This window comes from Piliocolobus tephrosceles, chromosome 6, assembly GCF_002776525.5.
Source record: "Piliocolobus tephrosceles isolate RC106 chromosome 6, ASM277652v3, whole genome shotgun sequence".
NCBI classification, from domain to species: domain Eukaryota; kingdom Metazoa; phylum Chordata; class Mammalia; order Primates; family Cercopithecidae; genus Piliocolobus; species Piliocolobus tephrosceles.
In genome coordinates this window covers 39,726,039-39,746,789 of record NC_045439.1, presented here as the reverse complement: position 1 = coordinate 39,746,789, position 20,751 = coordinate 39,726,039, and the positions used below count along the sequence as shown (strand labels likewise).

Sequence of the window (20,751 nt, the reverse complement as noted above, 5' to 3'; positions counted from 1 at the left end):
TCTGCACATGACTAGACTATTGTTTTCTTTCAGGAAACCCTGATAGATTGGTGTGATGAAAAGGAACTTAATTTGATATTAACAACTGGAGGAACAGGGTTTGCACCACGAGATGTCACTCCAGAGGTGAGATGTACATGCCTTTTCATATTCAAGTATTAAACTAATCATGTTTTTTTAAATCCTTTTTACTATATTTATATTATTTTTATAACTTTGCTAGGCATAACAAATAACTTGTAGTTCTAATAATGTGAAAATTTTGCTGTGGATGAATTGTGAAAAATGTTTCTTGACTTTTTTCTTTGGGCTTAAACTAGAAATGATACAATATGAGGAAGATTAAACTGATCCAGAGGTAATCTGTCATTTGCTTGATGTCAGCCTAATTTTAGGCACATTTCCAAAGGAAGTGATAGCAGAATTCTGATGGTTAGCATGGCATCTGGTCTGATGTGCTTTGTCAATATAATTCTTTTCTTGAGGTACCCTTGTCATTTGTCTAAAATTACAGTAAGATGACTGCAATAGAATATACTGATTTTACAATACTTTTATTGAAAAGGGATATATTTTCCACAATTCTAAATGTGAACAGCATTTAAATGCAGAATTTAATGAGCCCAAAAGTAGAATTAATATCTAGGCTTAAGAACACAAGAATCATCTTCAACTTGTTTATATATAGAAAGAAAAATTAGGGAAAGAATGAAGAATAAGCACTATTGACTAATATGGGAGGGGGGTGTATTTTTTCTTTAAGGAAACCATAAACCACAGTTGTCACCTCAGAGCCATATATAAAATTACATTACCACTTGTGACAGTTTCCTTTACATCCTCAAACCCCCAACCAAATGTGTTTCTTGGATCAATTTCAAGTTAATATTTACTATGTCTTTCTATTCCAAATCAGTACACTATTGTATCTATTACCTTATTAACATACCACAAGATACTTTTGCTCTGCATCTATTAATTACTGGCCTTCTTATAATAGTACAATGGTTTTCAAACTTTAGCCTGCATCAAAATCAACTAGAGGACTTATTAAAACACAAATTGCTTGACCTGCCCCCCCCCCCCCCCCGGGGTTTCTGATTCAGTAAAGCTGCAATGGGTCTTGAGAATCTGCATTTCTAACAAGGCCCCAGGTGATGTAGATGTTGTTGTTGTTGGACCATAGACCATACTTTCAGACTTTGAGAACTGCTGCTCTATTATATGAAAATGCAATTTTAAGAAGTATTTTTTTTTCTATTCCTCTATATAAAAACCATGGTACATAAACTTTTGATATTATTATAATTAGGGTTTTAAATAAAATAGTTTTGGCTCTCAAAACAATCAAAATCAAGTTGTATGAGGTTAACTTCAACTGCACAAATGAAGTCATCCTTACACAATTTATTTAGCTTCTGGCTTCTATAGTTAATGGTTCTTTGGCCAAGTTTTACATTTCTTTTATGCTATGACTAACTGAAAAAGTACAATTGGGAAGGAAGCCATCTCCTGCAGAGGTGTGCTTATGTTTTGTTTCTTTGTAAGAACATTGACTACTTACGTTAAGATATGGATTTTTGGAGTTTGGGTGCTGTCTTAAGTGTTTTAGTAAATCACTTTGGATTTACATATGCCTATTTTTTTGTGTGATGGTTTGATATTTTCATATTTTTTCATAACAGAAAAATAGAAAAAATTTCACCAGAAAATTCATTCATAACCAAATAACAGTATTATTTTTAATTCCTTGGATAATTCATTGTGGGGAAATAATTTACATCACAAAATGTTTTGTATCCTATGGGGCTTCCAGTTAATACAAAATGCTAGGCTGAAAATTCAAACCTTTGAATTCTGGCTCTGCTACTTATCAACAAGGTGACCATAGATGGAGTGTTTTTACTCACACTTCTGATGCCATGTGGGTTTTTTTACTCTAACCAGCCAATTCTTCAACTTCAACAGATATCAGATGTCCTTCTTTTTGCTTCAATTAAGTTCTGACACTACCTACCAGGAATTAGTACTAGACTCTGCAGATTTAAGGGCTCAGTCCACAAGATTGCCTTCACGTCACATGCCAGTGGCAAGTACCAGATCCCCAGGCTACTCAAAATTCTGTCCTACTTGACTACAAAGTCAGCTGGTTCCCATAACCCCCCATTTTCAGATTCACTAATTTGCTAGAATAGGTCCAAAAACTCCTGGAAACACTTTACTTATGCTTGCCAGTTTATTATAAAGGATACAATTTAGGAATAGCCAAATGCAAGAGATGCACAGGGCAATGTATAGGGGCAAGGAGGTTCCACCCCCTCTCAGTATTTAGCACCCATCCAGCACCTTGATGAGTTCATCACTCTGGAAGCTCTCTGAATCCCATTGTTCAAGAGATTTTATGGAGCTCAATCTCTAACCCCACCCTCAGTGGGTGGAACTGAAAATTCCAGTGCTCTAACAACTTAGACCGTCCAATGACCAGACCAGCCCCATCCTGAGGCTATCTAGGCAGGCACCCTAAGTAATCTCATTAGCATAAACTCAGGTGTGATCTGAAGAGGTTTGGTCCTGGCACAGGGGCTCACGCCTGTAATCCCAGCACTTTGAGAGGCCCAGGCGGGTGGATCAGTTCAGGCCAGGAGTTCAAGACAAGCCTGGCCAACAAAGTGGAGACCACGTCTTTACTAAAAACACAAAGAATTAGCCAGGTGTGGTGGCACACGCCTGTAATCCCAGCTACTCGGGTAGCTGAGGCATGAGAATCACTTGAACCTGAGAGTAGAGGTTGTGGCGAGCAGAGGTCACACTATTGCACTCCAGCCTGGGTGACAGAGGGAGATCCTGTCTCAAAAAAAAAGGGGGTTGGGGCGGGAAGGGGGTGCAGAGGGTTTGTTAGGAATAACAAAAGGCACTCTCTACTCCTATCACTCAGGAAATTCCCAAGGGTTTTATGAGTTCTATAATAAGTCAGGAATCAAGAACAAAGACCAAATGTATTTTTCTCCTATACCTCTATTGAGACTAGTCATTTAACCACTCTTTGCCTTAGTTTTTTATAAAGCAAGGGAAATAAAAGCACCTATTTACCAAGGTGGCTGTGACTGTTCAATGAGAACTATTCCTAGTATTTTATGTAAGAGTTAATTTATAAGAGTTAAATTTTTTTATTTGTTGCTATGTAACTTATGTAACTACCAAATGGACACATTTGATAGTTTTTCTTTTTTGTATGTAATACCAAATAGGCAACTATAGCCTTTTACTTGATTTAAGGTATGTCCATGAAATCTTTAGAATCTTATTAACTTATTTCGTAATTTTGATAGGGTAAGCTTCATATTTGATCTCTTCCATCTCTATATTATATAAATCACAAATCTTGAATTTCTGCTGTTCTAGTATCTGGGTTTTCTCTCTTTTCTTTTTTGGTACTACTAGTGACAAGTGTCTGTTTCCGTGGTATTGTATATTTCATTATTCAGAAATTGAGCAGTATTTTATTCTTGAAGTTTTTCAGTTATTTGAAAACTATTGAGGTGCTCTTATATTCATATATACCTATAGCAGCTACGTAGGTAAAATTATATTAGGGGTTTCTTAAATGGATTTAAAATATACATAAATATGTCTTCTCTAATATCTATTTTTGAAAAGAGGCAATTTACCTGATTGTGAATAACTTGATCTTTAATAGGTTCACTTCATATTTTATATGTATATATAAATACATATGATAAGAATATGGCAAAAGTTTGTAGCACTCATAAGCTATTAAATAATACCAATAAAATAAATAAAAAATAAGCAAACATAAAATCAATATAGGCCTACTAAAAAGTAATTCTACTGATTTCCCTTTTACTTTACACCCTAGAGTAGTTGCAGTTCTTATAATATCTAACATATAATATTGACGTATCAGATAGGAATTTAGAAGTATAATTCTGTACCTGAATTATATAGTAGTTTGTCTGTTTTGATAGTTGTATCTAAAAAGAAGAAGCTGTTTCTAGACACATTTACCTATATTATATACATCAGGATTGCAAATATTTTTTTAATGAGGTCAGAAGTTATTGGTAGAAAGCACAAATACTAATTTGATAAAAGTAAAACAATGTAAAACTTCTCCCTTAAAATCCTAATGTTTTATAGTCGATAATTGTCAGTAATTAGCTTAATCTGTAAAGCACAAAGGAAAATTGTTTGTGGGATGTGTGTGTTGTAAGAAAAAAAAATGAAGGATGAAAATGATGAATACGATGAATGAAAAAAAAATCCAAAGATAGGCCGGGTGCAGTGGCTCAAGCCTGTAATCCCAGCACTTTGGGAGGCTGAGACTGGCGGATCACGAGGTCAGGAGATCAAGACCATCCTGGCTAACACAGTGAAACCCCGTCTCTACTAAAAAATACAAAAAAACTAGCCGGGCGAGGTGGCGGGCGCCTGTAGTCCCAGCTACTCCGGAGGCTGAGGCAGGAGAATGGCATAAACCCGGGAGGCGGAGCTTGTAGTGAGCTGAGATCCGGCCACTGCACTCCAGCCTGGGCGACAGAGCGAGACTCCGTCTCAAAAAAAAAAAAAAAAAAAAAAAAAAAATCCAAAGATTTTGTCAATGGGTATGAACTCTAGACAAAATGAAAAATTTAATCAACAGATTTCCCTCTAGGTCTATTAAAAATGAGAGTAGAATATCAAGTATAGTAAAGTTTATCTTCTTTATTATATATTTTATAGGAATAGGGCTATCAGAATTGATTTTCCTAAATTATGAATTTGTTAATATTTTTAGGCCCTGTGTCATAGAATATGGTTCATCTGATACTTGTATGCCTTCTAGCCTTCTGCCTGCCTCTAAATATGAGATGCTATCAAAACTTACATATAAAAATCATGACAATTCTCACTCATCAACTTTTTAGAATTTTGTTTTGATAATAAAAAATGGTTTTTAATAAGATTGCTTGCTTTTTTTCTTTTCTTTTCTTTTTTTTTTTTTTGAGACAGAGTCTCACTCTGTCACCCAGGCTGGAGTGCAGTGGCATGATCTCAGCTCACTGCAACCTCCACCTTCCAGGTTCAAGCAATTCTCGTGCCTCAGCCTCCTGAGTAGCTGGAATTACAGACGTGCACCACCAAGCCCAGCTAATTTTTATATTTTTAGTAGAGACAGGGTTTCACCACATTGGCCAGGATGGTCTCAAACTGCTGACCTCAAGTGATCTGTCCACTTGAGCCTCCCCAAGTGCTGAGATTACAGGCATGAACCACTGTGCGTGGCCAGATTGCATTTTTTCCTGATCTGATAAAGGTTGCATAATTCATTGTGACTAGTGAAATATTAGTAATTATAAAGTTCCACAGATCATAAAACTCATTTCTATACAAAGTATTATCCCTTTATGTCCCATTATTACTTCAAAGCAATGTATGTCCAAAAAAGGGATTATTACATAAAGGATCTTTTATCATTCTTAAAAAATAAAAGTTTAGTTATAGACATATAAGCAAGGTGAAGTGAGGGCCCTTTAGACATAAATGCATAAATTCTAGAAGAGCTAAAAGATTAAGAAATATTAACAAAAGAATATCTCTATACTTATTTTAAAAGTGTTTGATAATATAGTAAATTAGAAAATGTTAAACTGTTAAATATTTAAAAGACACAAAATAACTTTCAGTACTTTTAGAGCACTAAGCTGTATTGAATTAAGAGTTGTATGCTAATATATTATTTTGATCATAGGTAAAAGAGTTAAATAAAAGCCTAGCATACATGAATGTCTTGTCCACTTGCTCATTCGTGAAGCTTTTGTTTTTAATTCTCAATATGTGTTCAGTACAATGCTTGGTACTGAAGTTAATAAATGGGCAAGACTTTCACAGGAGTAAGCAACGTGGCCCACAAGCCAAATCCAGCCTGTCACCTGTTTTTTTGCATGTCCAGGAAGCTAAGAACAGATTTTACATTTTTAAATGGGTGAAAAAATCAAAAGGAGAGTAATATTTGTGAGGTGAAAAATTATTTGGAATTTGAATTTTAGGGTCTATAAATGAAGATTTATTGGAACAAAGCTACACTTATTTATGTATTGTCTATGGCTAAAATAGCAGAGTTGAGAAGTTGTAAACAAGATCATATAGCCTATAAAGCCTGACATATTTATCATCTGATGCTTTGCAGAAAAGCCTGTCCACCCCTGGCCTGTTGGATGACAACAAGTCGTCTTTACTCACATTTTTTTACTTTCTGACTTTTACCTTTGGTTCTTTAGTAATCTGAATAATGTTAGGTTTCCTTCCTTATATTTTTAATTTTAGGTGGAGCAAAGAAAAAATGCTTTTCTGCCATATTGAAGTGTATTGCCCCATTGTCTCAACAGACAATATAGCGTAACAAAAATAAAATATCCCTTATTCTAAGTAATATATAGAATTCTGTACTTTAAAAATTAATAAAATGAATTTGTTATACATTAAGTAAAATCTCACTCTTAAAAATAATTTTAAACTGACAAAAAATAGTTTTAAACTGACATTCTTAGAAATGCCTCATAACAAAAGTATGCTGATATAATTGATGATTATGAAATAATCAAACAAAAGAAGAAATAGCAAAAATACCAGGAAACTATAAATTTGACATAAGGAATATTTACTTAAAAGGGTTCTTATAACTTTTTCATTATGGAAGTGAAGAGGCATCAGACAAAGTGACCAATGCTGAAAGAGAGAAAATACTACAAAATGGTACCAAAGAAACCTGACCTAGGAAAACACTCTGAATTTTAGAAGGCATATTCTGTTTATAGACTACTTTTAGGTTTCTTTGGGGCAGATAAATATCTAAGCTTTTCTACACATTTTTTTCACTTAGGTTATTAGATTTTTTTCATGAAAATGTCAGTTTTCTAATACAAATTAAAGAAAGTTATAAAAATTGTTTTATAATCAATTTGTTGAAACATATGTGTGTCATAATTTTGAGTGTTTGTTTACTATAAGACAGGCATTATTTTATGCAGTCATTAGTCATTTTTCTTTCTTATATTGTAATGCTTCAAAAATAAGAACACTGTATAAGCACTGGGAAGAAGAAAAAATTGAGCTAAGTTACTAACAACATGTTAATGATTTTCAGTTTGTTACTCCTGTGAAAGATAGTGAGATTTTACATTTAATAACTCACCTAAAAGTTAATATTGGCCATTTTAACAGTCAGAAAACACTCTCCTACAGAAGCATAGCGAAAAACACCATATTTAATCATTTGTTTTTGATAAAAAATTTGATTTTGTTTTGAGTAAAATAAAATATCTGTTATACATGGTAAGGCTAAAATTAATCGTATTGAACTAGGATTTTGACTATCTTAAAATTGTTCTATGCTGTTTACAAAGCAGAATACTAGAAACCCTTATACTTGAAGTATTTAAAACTGAATTTAATAAAATGTTCCATTCCTCTATGGTCAGCTTTGATGGTTATATTTGATTCCATTTTAAGGAGCTCATCCTAATTTTATGAAATAGGTCCCATGTCATATCTTCGTATAAACATGTTGGCATGCAATATGGTATAGTGGAAAAGGCTTACACTACAGAGTCAGATTCCTAAATTTAAATATTAGTGCTACTACTTACTAACTATGAAACTTAAGGCAAGTTGACCTGTTCAAATCTGTTTTCTCATCTGCTAAATTAGCTGATGCCTACCTACCTCTCAAAATTGTTGATTCTAATAATAAACATAGTCAATAATAAAAACTAACACATATAGCAATTACTATGTGCAAGGAACTCTTTTAAGCATATGTTAACTCATTTAGTCTTCAAAGCAACCATACAAGGCCGGGTGTGGTGGCTCATGCCTATAATCCCAGCCCTTTGGGAGGCCGAGGCAGTGGATCACTTGAGGTCAGGATTTTGAGACCAGCCTGGCCAACATGGTGAAACTCGTGTCTACTAAAATACAAAAAAATTAGCCAGGCATGTTGTTGCGTGCCTGTGGTCCCAGCTACACAGGAGGCCGAATCACGAGAATTACTTGAACCCAGGAGGCGGAAGTTGCAGTGAGCAAAGATGGGGCTACCTGGGTGACAGAGTAATACCCTGTCTTAATAAATAAATAAATAAATAAATAAATAAATAAATAAATAAAATATGTATAAGGCAGGTACTATTTATTGTTAGTTCTGCCTTAAAGATGCAGAAACTGTGACACAGATTGATTCATTGACTTGCCCAAGATTTTTCAAGTAGTAAATGGCAATAAATACGTGTAAAAGGATCTAACATCTTTGTAGATGCTCAGTATTCATTCTTTTTCTTCCTCATTTAATTAACAGTACTACCTGTTATCTCTAATTAGATATGGTAGCCCCAAATACTTTTGCTACTAACCATTGTGTTTCTGATAGCTATTGTTAACTACAAACATAACTGGTGGATATGTCTTAAAAATAAGGACTTGTCTTGAAACAGCCAGATATGTGAAAAAATAGCTTTTTAGTAATAGCCTACTGTATATCTGGGGTTTGTAATTATTTTTATATTGTCCACTGAAAGCAGAATTTTTTTTTCAGATCATAGGCACACTTAGTACCTTCCTGTTTGGTAAGAACAGCATTCATTGTCTTTGTTCAATGTAACAAATATTTATGAAGCACCGTGGGCTTTATCGAACTTAAAGCTGAAGTACATATACTCCTAAAATAGTCACATGACAATTCAAGACAATATAAACCTGGTACCAGAAATATTCAGCCAATTCAGGCAAAAAGATTTATTCAAAGAGAAAGATTAAAAGCGAGTTTGAGTAATCAGTGAAATTTTTATAAAATTTAAACTAAAATTGAGTGGGATTCAGGTTTTGAAAGAGGAAGACATTATATTAGGAGTAAAGAAGAAGGAAAATGTTGAGCAAGGCACAGAGAAATATAAACATAAAATCTTTCTGGCTAAAACAGAGAATTCACTTTACATAGGAGGATGGATACACTAGACCTACATTATTTTATTTCTTTCAGACTGGCTAAGGAGGGACCAAATATAGAAATGAGAGATTTACTGTATTAGTCTGTTCTCACATCACTAATAAAGACATACCCAAGACTGGATAATTTGTAAAAGAAAGGCTTAATTGACTCACAATTCAGCGGGGTATGGTAGGCCTTAGGAAACTTACAGTCATGGTGGAAGTTGAAGCAAATACGTCCTTCTTCACATGGCGGCAGCAAGTAGAAGTGCAGAGCCACAGTGGGAAAGGCCCCTTATAAAACCATCAGATCTCAAGAGAACTCACTATCATGAGAACCATGAAAGAAGTATGCGGGTAACTGCCCCATGATTAAATTATTAATACCTCCCACTGAGTCCCTCTCATTATACATAGGGATTATGGGAATTACAATTCAAGACCAGATTTGGGTGGGGACACAGCCAAACCATATCACTGTCCTTATTCAAAGATTCCTTGGAAACCAGAACTCATAAGTCTACTATCAGTCAGTATAGACAGTAAAATCATGCTTTCAGGACTTTCTTAGACTCTTTTTTGAATCAGCATTTATTCAAATGCATATGAATACATTGCTCAGTAGGACTAACTTTATTCTTTTTGGAGTTTGTTTTTATGCCCTGGTTAAAAAAAAAAAAAAAAAAAAAGTTTTGATTTAATCTGCGAACATAGTAACTATCTATCTATTTATTTATTTATCAAATTTAAATTACTGAAAGGCACCAAATTCCAATTTTGTTGATTTGCTGTTTGGAAACCTTTTCAATCAATATTTCCCTTAGAATCAAGAATCAAGACAATCAAGGAATATGTTATCATAGATTTTGTCAGTGCTATATCTCTAGTTAGCTTAGCATTTGTATAAAATTACAAACTTTATAATAGTAGAGAAATCATAGTATCTCAGAATTTGAAGAGAACAAAGACCATGATGTTCAAAGCCCTAGCATGCCCTTTTCATCATTCCAGCCTGAACATTTCAATCATCACTTCTTCTATCGAAGAGTTCATTGTTTAGACAACTCTAGTTGTTTGAAAGTCTAAATATATCAAACTGAAATCTGTCACCTTATAATTTCTACCCACTTGTCCTAATTCTGCTCTTGGCTGTGCTCAAAAGAAGGTTAATTCCTCCTTTACATGACATTTCTGGTATTTGAAAAGAAATGTTACGTTTCTCCTTAAGTCTACTTACTTTTGGATTATTTTTGCATTTAATTTTTCCACCAGGCACAGACTTACCCAAAACATACATTCTCTATTTTTTATGCATGAAAAAAGAAAAGCTCCATAGTAAAATGGTACCAGTATAAAAATTATAGGTACAAAATTAGACCATTTAGATAAATAATTAGAGCAATAATTGACTTTGCATTTAAGACTTAAGTTGAAAGGGTCCTATTCCACATAGTAGCACTAAAGAGGGAAGAGTACATTGTTCCTTGAGGTCAGAATTTTTGTGATTTTGAGAAAAAGGCAAAAACAAAAATTTCCTATGTGAAGAACCCACAAATAAAAATTATATATTCAGTTTCCTTTAAATATATGTCCTAATTGTATACCTACTCTATCTCAGAATATGCACTCAGCTTTTATGGGACCCTATGGATAAGAGAGATCATATGTTAAATAAACATATAAGCAAGTATACATGCAAGTGATGGTAAGTTCTGTTTCTTTCTTTTTTTTTTTTTTTTGAGACGGAGTCTCGCTCTGTCACCCGAGCAGTGGCCGGATCTCAGCCCACTGCAAGCTCCTCCTCCCGGGTTTACGCCATTCTCCTGCCTCAGCCTCCCGAGTAGCTGGGACTACAGGCGCCCGCCACCTCGCCCGGCTAGTTTTTTGTATTTTTTGTAGAGACGGGGTTTCACCGTGTTAGCCAGGATGGTCTCGATCACCTGACCTCGTGATCCGCCCGTCTCGGCCTCCCAAAGTGCTGGGATTACAGGCTTGAGCCACCGGGCCCGGCCTGAGCCACCGCGACCGGCCAAGTTCTGTTTCTAATTACAGTTCTAACTAGAAAAATATTGTTGCCCATATAACCTTTTATGGAGCAGCATAACAGACTGGTTAATTCTGCTCTGTAATGGGCATTAAAATGATAAAAGTAATATGGTGGTTAAGAGCACAGACTATTTGGGTTTGAATCTTAGATCCACCTGTTATTAGTGTGCAACCCCATATAATTTACTTAACTTTAAAAACCTGTTTTCTTGTGTGTAAGATGAAGATAGTAAGAGTACTTGCCTCATAGAGTAGTTACATTACGTAAATAATGGAAGCAAGGCACTAAAAACAATATTTCCTTGCGATATAAATCTTTGCTATTGTTATCTACAATATATTTAGAAAGAGCTTTAGCTTTAAAAATAAGTAAATGATGGTTGAATAAATACTATAAGAATTATTCTCTGTAAGAAAAAATCAAACAGGGTAGGACCTAAAGTACACAATAATATAGTTGTGGAAAAGGGAAAAGAAATACCAAAGAGGACTTGTTAAATCCTTATTTTAGCTTGAATTTATCGGTGATAATATCTTGAAATCACCTTTCTGGTTCACCCTTCCAAATCTACTCTTGTGAAATAAAAAGAGGCTAGCATACCAGAATACTTTGGTTTTGCAAAATATGTGCTAGGAAATTAACAATTAAAATATAAATAAATATTTTGCAGATATATTAGTAAAATGCTAAAAGTATATTTATCTAGAGACATAGTCTAAGGAAGGAAGATTTCAGGATATTCCTTTCTTTACTACTCTCTGGAATCAGGAATATGGATTTCTATCTCTGTATATTAGGTGCCCATCTATGAAATGGACTCACTGTTGCTTTTCACATAAAATGTAATAAGATGACAACAAATGAGTACTTTATGTCTGTCAAGTGCTATGAACTTCTCAGAATAATATCACTGAATTAGAAGGGAAGAATATTCGTAACTTTGTTGTTACTGCCTGCCATAAAAGGCATCTGATAGGAACTCAGAAAGTAGATTCAGGCAACAAAGTAAACAATTTGAATTATTCTAATAATTTTACCAGTATTGGAACTTGGAACTGCTACTAAAATATGAAGGACAAATGTCCACTGGAGGTAGTAACCATTTTAGATAATTATTAATGGAATACAGATGAGAAGTAGCAGAAAGGATCCAAGTTCCTTCAAAAGATGCTGAAAAGAAAGAAGCAGTAAACCTCTCTTGTGTGTACAGTTTGAAGATGATGGTTGTCAGTGTCACTGAATGAGCAAGACCAAAAGCCAAAGGCAACAGTGTGGAAGAAGCAGTCCATCATGCTGGAAGGACTAATTGATATACAAAGAAATAAAGTATACCTCTCTGTGAAGAATGAAGATAACATTATAGCCATGAGTGCCACTGGGATAATTTAAGTATCTTCCCCCTCAGCTTCTTCACTCCTTTCTATAAGTTGTATTGCAGCAAATAACATAATGTCCTTGCCTGGAATCATCCTCAAGCTAAACCTTTATGGAAAGAAAAGCTAGGTCAGTTTTGTTTAGGAGGTGCTTCTGAATGCAGTTTCACAAAATTTTTTAAATACTCTTTTTTACAAAATGGAGGTATTTAAACCAGAGAGAATATAATTGTTAGTTTTGACTATTGTATAACTATAATGGAGTCTTATTATAATGTGTCAATTGTCTGCTATGATTCAAGATTACATTGTATAGGCAAACCCATTATAATGAATAAGTCACTTTAATAACCCCATTGATGAGATTCAAAAGAAATTCATATCATGCTAATTTCCAACTATTGTTAGGGTATGTATTTAGAAGTTTGGTTAATTGTGTGATACTTTGATATAAGTTCCCTTTATGGGCCCTATTTACTTCCTCTTTCATTCTTTCCCATTTTGCCATTTTCAAGACTTACTGGTATTGTACTTTGTCCTTCAAGATGGGGCTGCTCTCTGGGGCAGATAGATGAATGAATATCACCCTCTTTAATAAATAATATTTAGAGGAATGAGAGACTACTTGTATATAATATTGAAAGCAGGCCAGGTGCGGTGGCTCATACCTGTAATCCCAGCACCTTGGGAGGTCGAGGTGGGCAGATCACCTGAGGTCAGGAGTTTGAGACCAGCCTGGCCAACATGGTGAAACCCCATCTTCACTAAAAATAGAAAAATTAGCCAGGCATGATTACATGCCCCTGTAATCCCGTCTACTCGGGAGGCTGAGGGAGGGGAATCATTTGTACCCAGGAGATGGAGATTGCAGTGAGCCAAGATCGCACCACTGCACTCCAGCCTGGGTAACAGAGCAAGACGCCGTCTCAAAAATAAAATAAAAAATAAAATTAATAATAATAATAATATTGAAAGCAAATCCTAGTACAAGTATACATTCCCCCAAACATTTACCGTGGGCAATAGTCGCAACAATATTAACAGTAAATTCTAGTATATCATTGCTCAAAGTTTAGTTATTACTCTTTGCCTTCTAAATATAAAATACTATAGGACAGGGGTCAGCAAACTTATTTAAAAGGGCCAGATGGTAAATTTTTTAGATTTTGTCGGCATATGGTCTCTGTCAAAATTACCCAACTCTGCCAGACCTGTAGCACAAAGGCAGCCACAGATGATATAAATAAATGAGCCTGGCTGTGCTCTAATAAAACTTTATTATGGGCACTGAATTTGGATTTCATATATTTCCATGTGTCATGAAATACTGTTCTTCTTTTGATTATCTCTTGAATCATTAAAAATACAAAGATCACTTGTAGATTGCAGGCCATACAAAAAAAAAAAAAAAAAAACAGGAAATGGGCAGGATTTGGCCCTGAGGCTATAGTTTACCAACCCTGTTTTAGAACATTCCTGTTCTATAGTGCACTAGCATCTGCTCTGTTAATCTAAAAGCTCATAGTATGTGAGCTTTCAGAAGAATACTCTGAAAATTTGAGGCTGAGAGAGGAAGCCCCATAAGAAGTTAATGCTTCATGGACTCAAATATGTACTTAAAGCCTACAAGATATAGGTATAGATATAGATATAGATATATACATGCCAGGCACTGTTTCAGATGTTGAGTTAGAGCAATGAGCTAACAAGTCAAAAGTTCCTACCTTTATGGAATTTACATTTTAGTGAGAGGAGACAAACTATTAAAAAACAAGTAAACTGTATAGTACTGGAGATGGTAAGTGCTATGTGTAAAAATTAACCAGGGAGGGAGGATAGTAGCCCAGGCAGGAAAGAGGGTTATAATTTTAAATAGGGTCATCCATTAAGGAGGGCCTCATTGATAAGATGACATTTGAACAAAGACCTAAAGGAGGAGAAAGAGGAAGCCATGGATCATCTGGAACCTGAATGCCACCCTTAGTGTAATAGAGTAGAGGCATGGCATGAACTGACATATTTTAATGTAGAAACAAGTTAGGAGACTATTAAAATAATCCAGGTGGAAAATGACAGTGGCTTAGACCAATGATAGAGGTGGAGGTAGTGAGAAGTAGATTATTGATATATTTTGAAGGGAGAGGTAAACAGATGGAATAAGATAAAGAGAGAAGTCAGGTATAAGACCTGACTTGGGAATTAGGAGGATGTAGTTTCCATTTAATGAAATGGAGAAGACTATGGGAAAAGTAGGTTTGAGGGGGAAGATCAAGAATTTTACTTTGGTTATGGAAACGTGAACTTCCTTTAGGTATTCAAGTGGAGATATTGAATTGCAATTAGATATTAGGTATATGAGGCTGAGCACAGTGGCTCACACCAGTAATCCTAGCACTTTGGGAGGTTTAGGTGGGTGGATCACATGAGGTAAGGAGTTCAAGACCAGCCTAGACAACCAGGTGAAACCCTGTCTCTACTAAAAACAAAGAAAAGAAAAGAAAAAAGCCAGACGTGGTGGTGCACGCCTGTAATCCCAGCTACTCAGGAGGCTGAGGCAGGAGAATTGCTTGAACCCAGGAGGCAGAGGTTTGCAGTGAGCTGAGATTGCACCACTGCACTCCAGCCTGGACGACAGAGTGAGACTCCTTCCCCCTGCCCCCCAAAAAAGTAGATATTAGGTATATGTATCTAGACTTCAGTAGGAAAATCTGGGCTAGAAATATTATTTTTGGAGTCATCAACATATAAATGGAATTAAAATCCATGACAATTGATGAGATCACAAAGATATTTACTGGTATTACTATTTGTTGATTGACATTACTGCCCCTGATTCTTTCTCATCCACTTTCAAAGAGGTAGGTAGTTTCTAGTAATCTGTCCCCTCTGCTCATTCACAAAGAGTGGAAGGGATCCCATGGAATTAGAAACCCGACCTACACAGGAAGTACCATTAGTTGACCATCTTCCCATTTTGCCATGGTGTAAACATAAGAGTGAATTTTTCCAAGTACCTCCTTGCTGGAAACTGTTTGCACTGGAGGTAAGTGTGAAAGGGGAGGTTGTGGGGAATGATGGGGTGAGGGCTTCCTAAACCTTTCCCGTAACTCAGAAATGGTTTCATTCTGAGGAAGGGAGAAGGTTCAGGCTGGTTCTTATTTCCCTGAACCAGTTCATACAGCCCTAAATTTGACCTGCTTTCCTCAAACTGGGAGTCAGAAATCCCTTTTCTCTTCTGTTTTTCTGCTGCAGAAATTCCCAACATTCCCATTTTGTGGGCTCCAGAAAGGGGTAAGCGAAGACTTCAATCCCAGCCAATCATTTTCAGATTAATAATTTTTAGTGTTTTGGTTTCTTTTATCATCATAAAAAATGCTTGGACCCATTTTTCATATCTGTTTAATTTCTTTGTGGATTGCTATGTATCTATGTTCTAGGGTCATTCTGTATCCCTGGGCAATAGAGTTCAGATCCATCTGCTATTTCCATTTGTGTGCTGTTCTCTTGTGGATTCTCATTTGCAGTTTATTGATTACTGTATCCTAGATGGAAGACACCCAATTCAGGGGACTGCCTCACTCTCAATCTCATCTTTTCCTGAATGGTGTTTTATTCCTCTGCTGAAAGCTTGTTATTACCCTATACAACTGCTTCTGATGATCTGTCATTGTTTCTCTACCGTTCTGTTTTGCTGCTTGATTGCCTTTGGTTTTTGTCTCTCCTTTTTGCCTCACTTCACTCATCTGCTGAATGATTTGCATTCTTCACTCACTGGTACTTTGTCCATCAGCAAATGGCCTGGTACTGCCGTATCTATCTGCCATTTTAGCATTTTAGACTGCCCAGCATTATCTGTCTGCTCCCCTACAGTTCCCCTATACTATGGCCTAACAAGTGCTACGCCATCTGCCTGCCTGATCTTGCCCTGCCCAGTCTATACCTGTAACACTGTAAGTAGGTGAGATTGTTTAGCATTTCTGCTATCATCTACACTTGCCTTGTGCCACTGAGTTAGACTGCTGACTGAGTTTGCTCAACTGTTGCCTCCTCTTCTTATTTGCTGCCTGTGGCTGCCCCATTAAGTTATTTGGGACATTGCAATCATCTCCTATGTACTTGCAACTTGCTGATTGGCCTGTGTTGCCTCCTTTATAGTTTGCTACATTTAAAAAATCACTGGCATTGCTCCTCTGTTGTCTTGTAACCCTGATCATACTTTATTTCCAATTAAAGTTTTACCTACATATTGTCCAAACATCTTAGAAATAGGAAAATGCTTTGCTATTTAACAGCCCAGTCCAGTTTGCTCCTAAACTGACTTTTTAAACTCACTACCACCTGTCTTTTCTGCTTTTTTGTACAACTCCACATTCTTCTCTTTACATAAGAATATATATTTTTAAAAATCATCATCTTTGCTTAAGTTTTCTTTTCACATCATATATTATGTACATTTATTTCTCATGTATGGGATCTTTCAATAATTTTCCATATACTAAAATTATTTCTTAATTTATTTTTCCTAAATTTTCCAGGGTTTTATAAGGACAAGTTACTCCTATTAATTTTATTCTTTTTAATAAGACCAGAAGATTTTTTTGCAACTTTAAAAGTATCATCTCTAAAAATAATAAATTTAATTATAATTCTTTGTAGTTCAGATTAAAGTAGCTTTCTGCTCTGCCCTATTTTTTCCTTTGAGAATATCATTTCTCAGCTTCCTCATAGTTTATGTAATACCAGTTCTTTAGAGATCCTTTAGATGTATTTATCTTCCGTCCTTTTAAACTCTTTTCTTGTATGTTGGGTAAACCTTTGAAATTGATATTTTCTCATTATTGTATTTGCAAAGTACTTGGCATCTAAAAATAACTTTCAACATAACATTATCTCCACTGTAAACCTTATAGTCTTAATAGCTTTTATCTAAATGAAAGCTCAAATACAAGAACAAAAGAATAATTTTGGTGAAATTTGCAAGAGTCTAAGGAGAAGATGTAAAGTGGAGTGTGTATGTGTGCCTGCACATGTGTATATAGAGATTTGAAGTGTTTTATGTGTGTATCTACAACATCATTATGCTCGAAGTGTGGAAAATGCTGAGTATCCATATTACATTTTATTTTTACAAAAAAATCTAAAGAGGTGATAGATTTAGGGATATGGAAAAAGTATGGATGGGTTTTTATTTTCTTTTAATAATATAGATAAAATTTGTCAGTGTGAAGAAAAGGATGCTCTAGGAAAGTTAAGAAAATCATTTCAGTAGCTTTTTAAAATTTTAGTAAAATATAAACATAAAATTTACCATTTTAACCAATTTTAAGTGTACAATTCAGTGATATTAGCACATTCACAGTTTTGTGCAACTGTCACCACTGTTTCTAGAACTTTTTTTATCATTCCACATGGAAACTCTGTACCCATTAAACAAAAATTTCCCATTCCTGTCTCCCCCAACCCCTGGTAAATTCTAATCTATTTTCTGTCTTTATAAATTTGCCTATTCTAGATACCTCATATAAGTGGAATCATACAAGTTTTGTCTTTCAGTGTCGAGCTTATTTCACTTAGGAAAATGTTTTCAAGGTTCATTTATATTATATAATGTATTAGAATTTCATCCTTTTTTAACTCTGATTAATATTCCATTGTATGTATATACCACAACTTGTTTATCAGTTCACCTGTTGGTGGACACTGGGTTGTTTTCAGCTTTTAACTTTTATAAATAATGCTCCTACAAACATTGGTGTGCAAGTATCTGTTTTTCTTTTGGTTATATAACTAGAAATGAATTCAATAGCATCTAATACTTTTGTCCACGAAGAAATTAAATTAATAGCAAAGAGAGCAGGGAGAAACCACATAATTAATATGAAAGATTAATAAGTCCAAGATACTATATTAGGAACAGAAGAAATTATAAACTTTTAGAAAGGCTACAGAAGGCCAAATGATAAAATTTAGAAGACTGTATTCTATGAATAAAAGGGAGAATGAAGTTAAAATAACACAGATCTTGGATGATTGTAAGATAACAAAAATGATTCTGAAGAAAGTTAAATTTAAAAAAAAAAAACCAACTTAAGGACAGTATGATGGCACATCTTTGAAATGGAATAATGTGGGCTTTTATAGAGGAGAGAGGTAGGCATTTGAAAGGCAGGATTTAAATGAAGATGACTAAGATGAGGGAACCAGGTCATGTGTAGAGGAACCAGAAATGGGAACAGGAATTCATTTCAATCCAGAGATCCTTCATCCTGTATACTCAGCCTTCTACCACTCATAGACATTTTTCTAAAAATATTCCTAGGCTCAAACCCGAGATTCCAATTCAGTAGGTTTGGAATTTGGTTTAGGTAATGTGCAAATACATGCCTGTTTGTGTGTGTGTGTGTGTGTGTGTGTGTATATGCATATGTGTCTGTGTGTTTTAATCCACTGATGAAACACAATGTGAGTTAGACTGTGCTCTGTACCATAGCGTCCTAGACCTTATAAGAATTAAGTAAGTTAAAGAGAATTGGTCCTTGTCTTCAAGCAGTTTAAAACTGCAGTAGTTAAAATAATGATGGACTTAGGAAAGAAGGCTTTCAATCTGTTAGGTGATAAGTTCTCATTTGTTAATTCAACAGTTTTAGGGTGGTGATTTTTATACATTCTATCAACTGAGGTTCCTCATCTAAACTATCAAACACAGAAAATTGTTTGACTATCTTCTCAATTATCCTAAGGGTAGCACACCAGCTAGTACCATTCTATATGCGTGAAAGAGAAGTTAATTCACTAGATACAAAAATTGTCTCAGAACCTTTTAAGAAAGGTTGGGTAATCTGTAGTCTGCTAGGAATATGTGACACAAAGACATAAAACCTTGCTCTTAAGGGGCTGACATTCCAGGAGAGGGGAAGAGACATATAACAAAAAATGCATTTCTAATATCAACCGCACAATTTTGTTCTTTTCATCTAATGATCTGAGGGAAATGTTCAAAGTCAGAGTGGCTGTATATAAGGAAATCCTCTCACCTCTTCTAAGCATTATTGATTCAGGAAGAAGAATGTAATAAGAATGATAAATTCTGTATTACAACTTTTCACAGCTGAAGGATGCTGGCAGTAACTTAAATGTCAATAGGAATCTCTTTAATTTTAAAGCCTAAAGCATTCAGTGGCAGGTTAGTGATTTAATTGGTAGCTATTAATAAACAACAGTAACTAAAACCAGGTTTATTAGTTTCATAGTAAAGAGTAGAAAATGGCTATAGGTAAGTAGATAACTAATGTCTAATAGGCTGTTCTTGAATGTAATTGAAAGCACAGAGATTTTTGCCCCTGAAGTGCAACTCTTATACCAATAACGAAAATGTTCAGGAATTTAATTTATTCTCATTATCAATTAAAACTCACTAAAATTCCTGGTGTCAGAAGGTTCAGTCATATTCATTAGTTTTTCTTATGGATTTGATTATTTCTGAACTATAAATTTATTTGTCCTCCCTATACTGATGTATGCATTTAAACTTGAGAGCAGTTAGCTTTCATTCCTATTACTGAGTACTTCACACTGATTCCTTTACGATAAACTTTACTAACACATTTTTCCTTCCTCCTTCCAATTTCTTACCAAACTTTATTTTAACAGCACAGCTATGGGAAGGTCAAGGTTGTCATGTCAACAGAAAAGCACTACAATAGAAATTACGACCAGATTAGCTTGTTTTCTTAGCAATAATGAACAATTTTAAAAGATTTTGCTTTGTCTGCATTCATTCTGAAAAACATTTCAAAGCAGAAAAAGCAGATTATGCAGATATTTTAATAATGTGGAATAAAGGAAAATATAAGAGTAACATAATTTTATGAAACTCATTTTATTAATAATAAATATACTTTTTCTTATGATCTCTGAACTCCTATTTTATTTTGAGGAAACTGAATTTAAAATAGAGTGCTATAATGTGTTTCCTTTGTGTGAAAGTTAATCTGAGAAGACAATACGTCTATCTCATTCTTACTAGGCTTCAAGTCCTTTATATCTAATAACAAGAAAATTATCTGAATTAGGCAACTACTGTCTAACAAATCATCTATTTTTTCTTTTACTTTTTTATTTTCTCCACTGAATGACAGCAGAATGTATTCAAGACCTTGCAAAGGATATGGTTGAAGATGTAGCTTCCTTATATAAACATTTTGTGAAGGTGTCCATAAAATGAAGTGAAACTTTTGTGAAGTTTCACTTTTTTGATTGTGAATATGGATAATAACAGTAGCAGGCACTAATAGTCAGTCTCCTAGTTTCTTAATTTCTTTTCCCCCCATTTGCCCTCCTACCATCAAATAC

The 20,751-nt window shown here is 34.8% G+C and overlaps 1 protein-coding gene across 1 annotated transcript in view; it reads left to right on the top strand.

Moving 5' to 3' along the window:
* GPHN (gephyrin) overlaps positions 1-20,751 on the top strand; it is a 728,696-nt gene that overhangs the window by 344,988 nt on the left and 362,957 nt on the right. Inside the window, exon 4 of the mRNA XM_026456013.2 lies at positions 34-126. Within this exon, the coding sequence (XP_026311798.1) occupies positions 34-126 (93 nt within the window). The remainder of the gene's footprint in view (positions 1-33; positions 127-20,751) is intronic.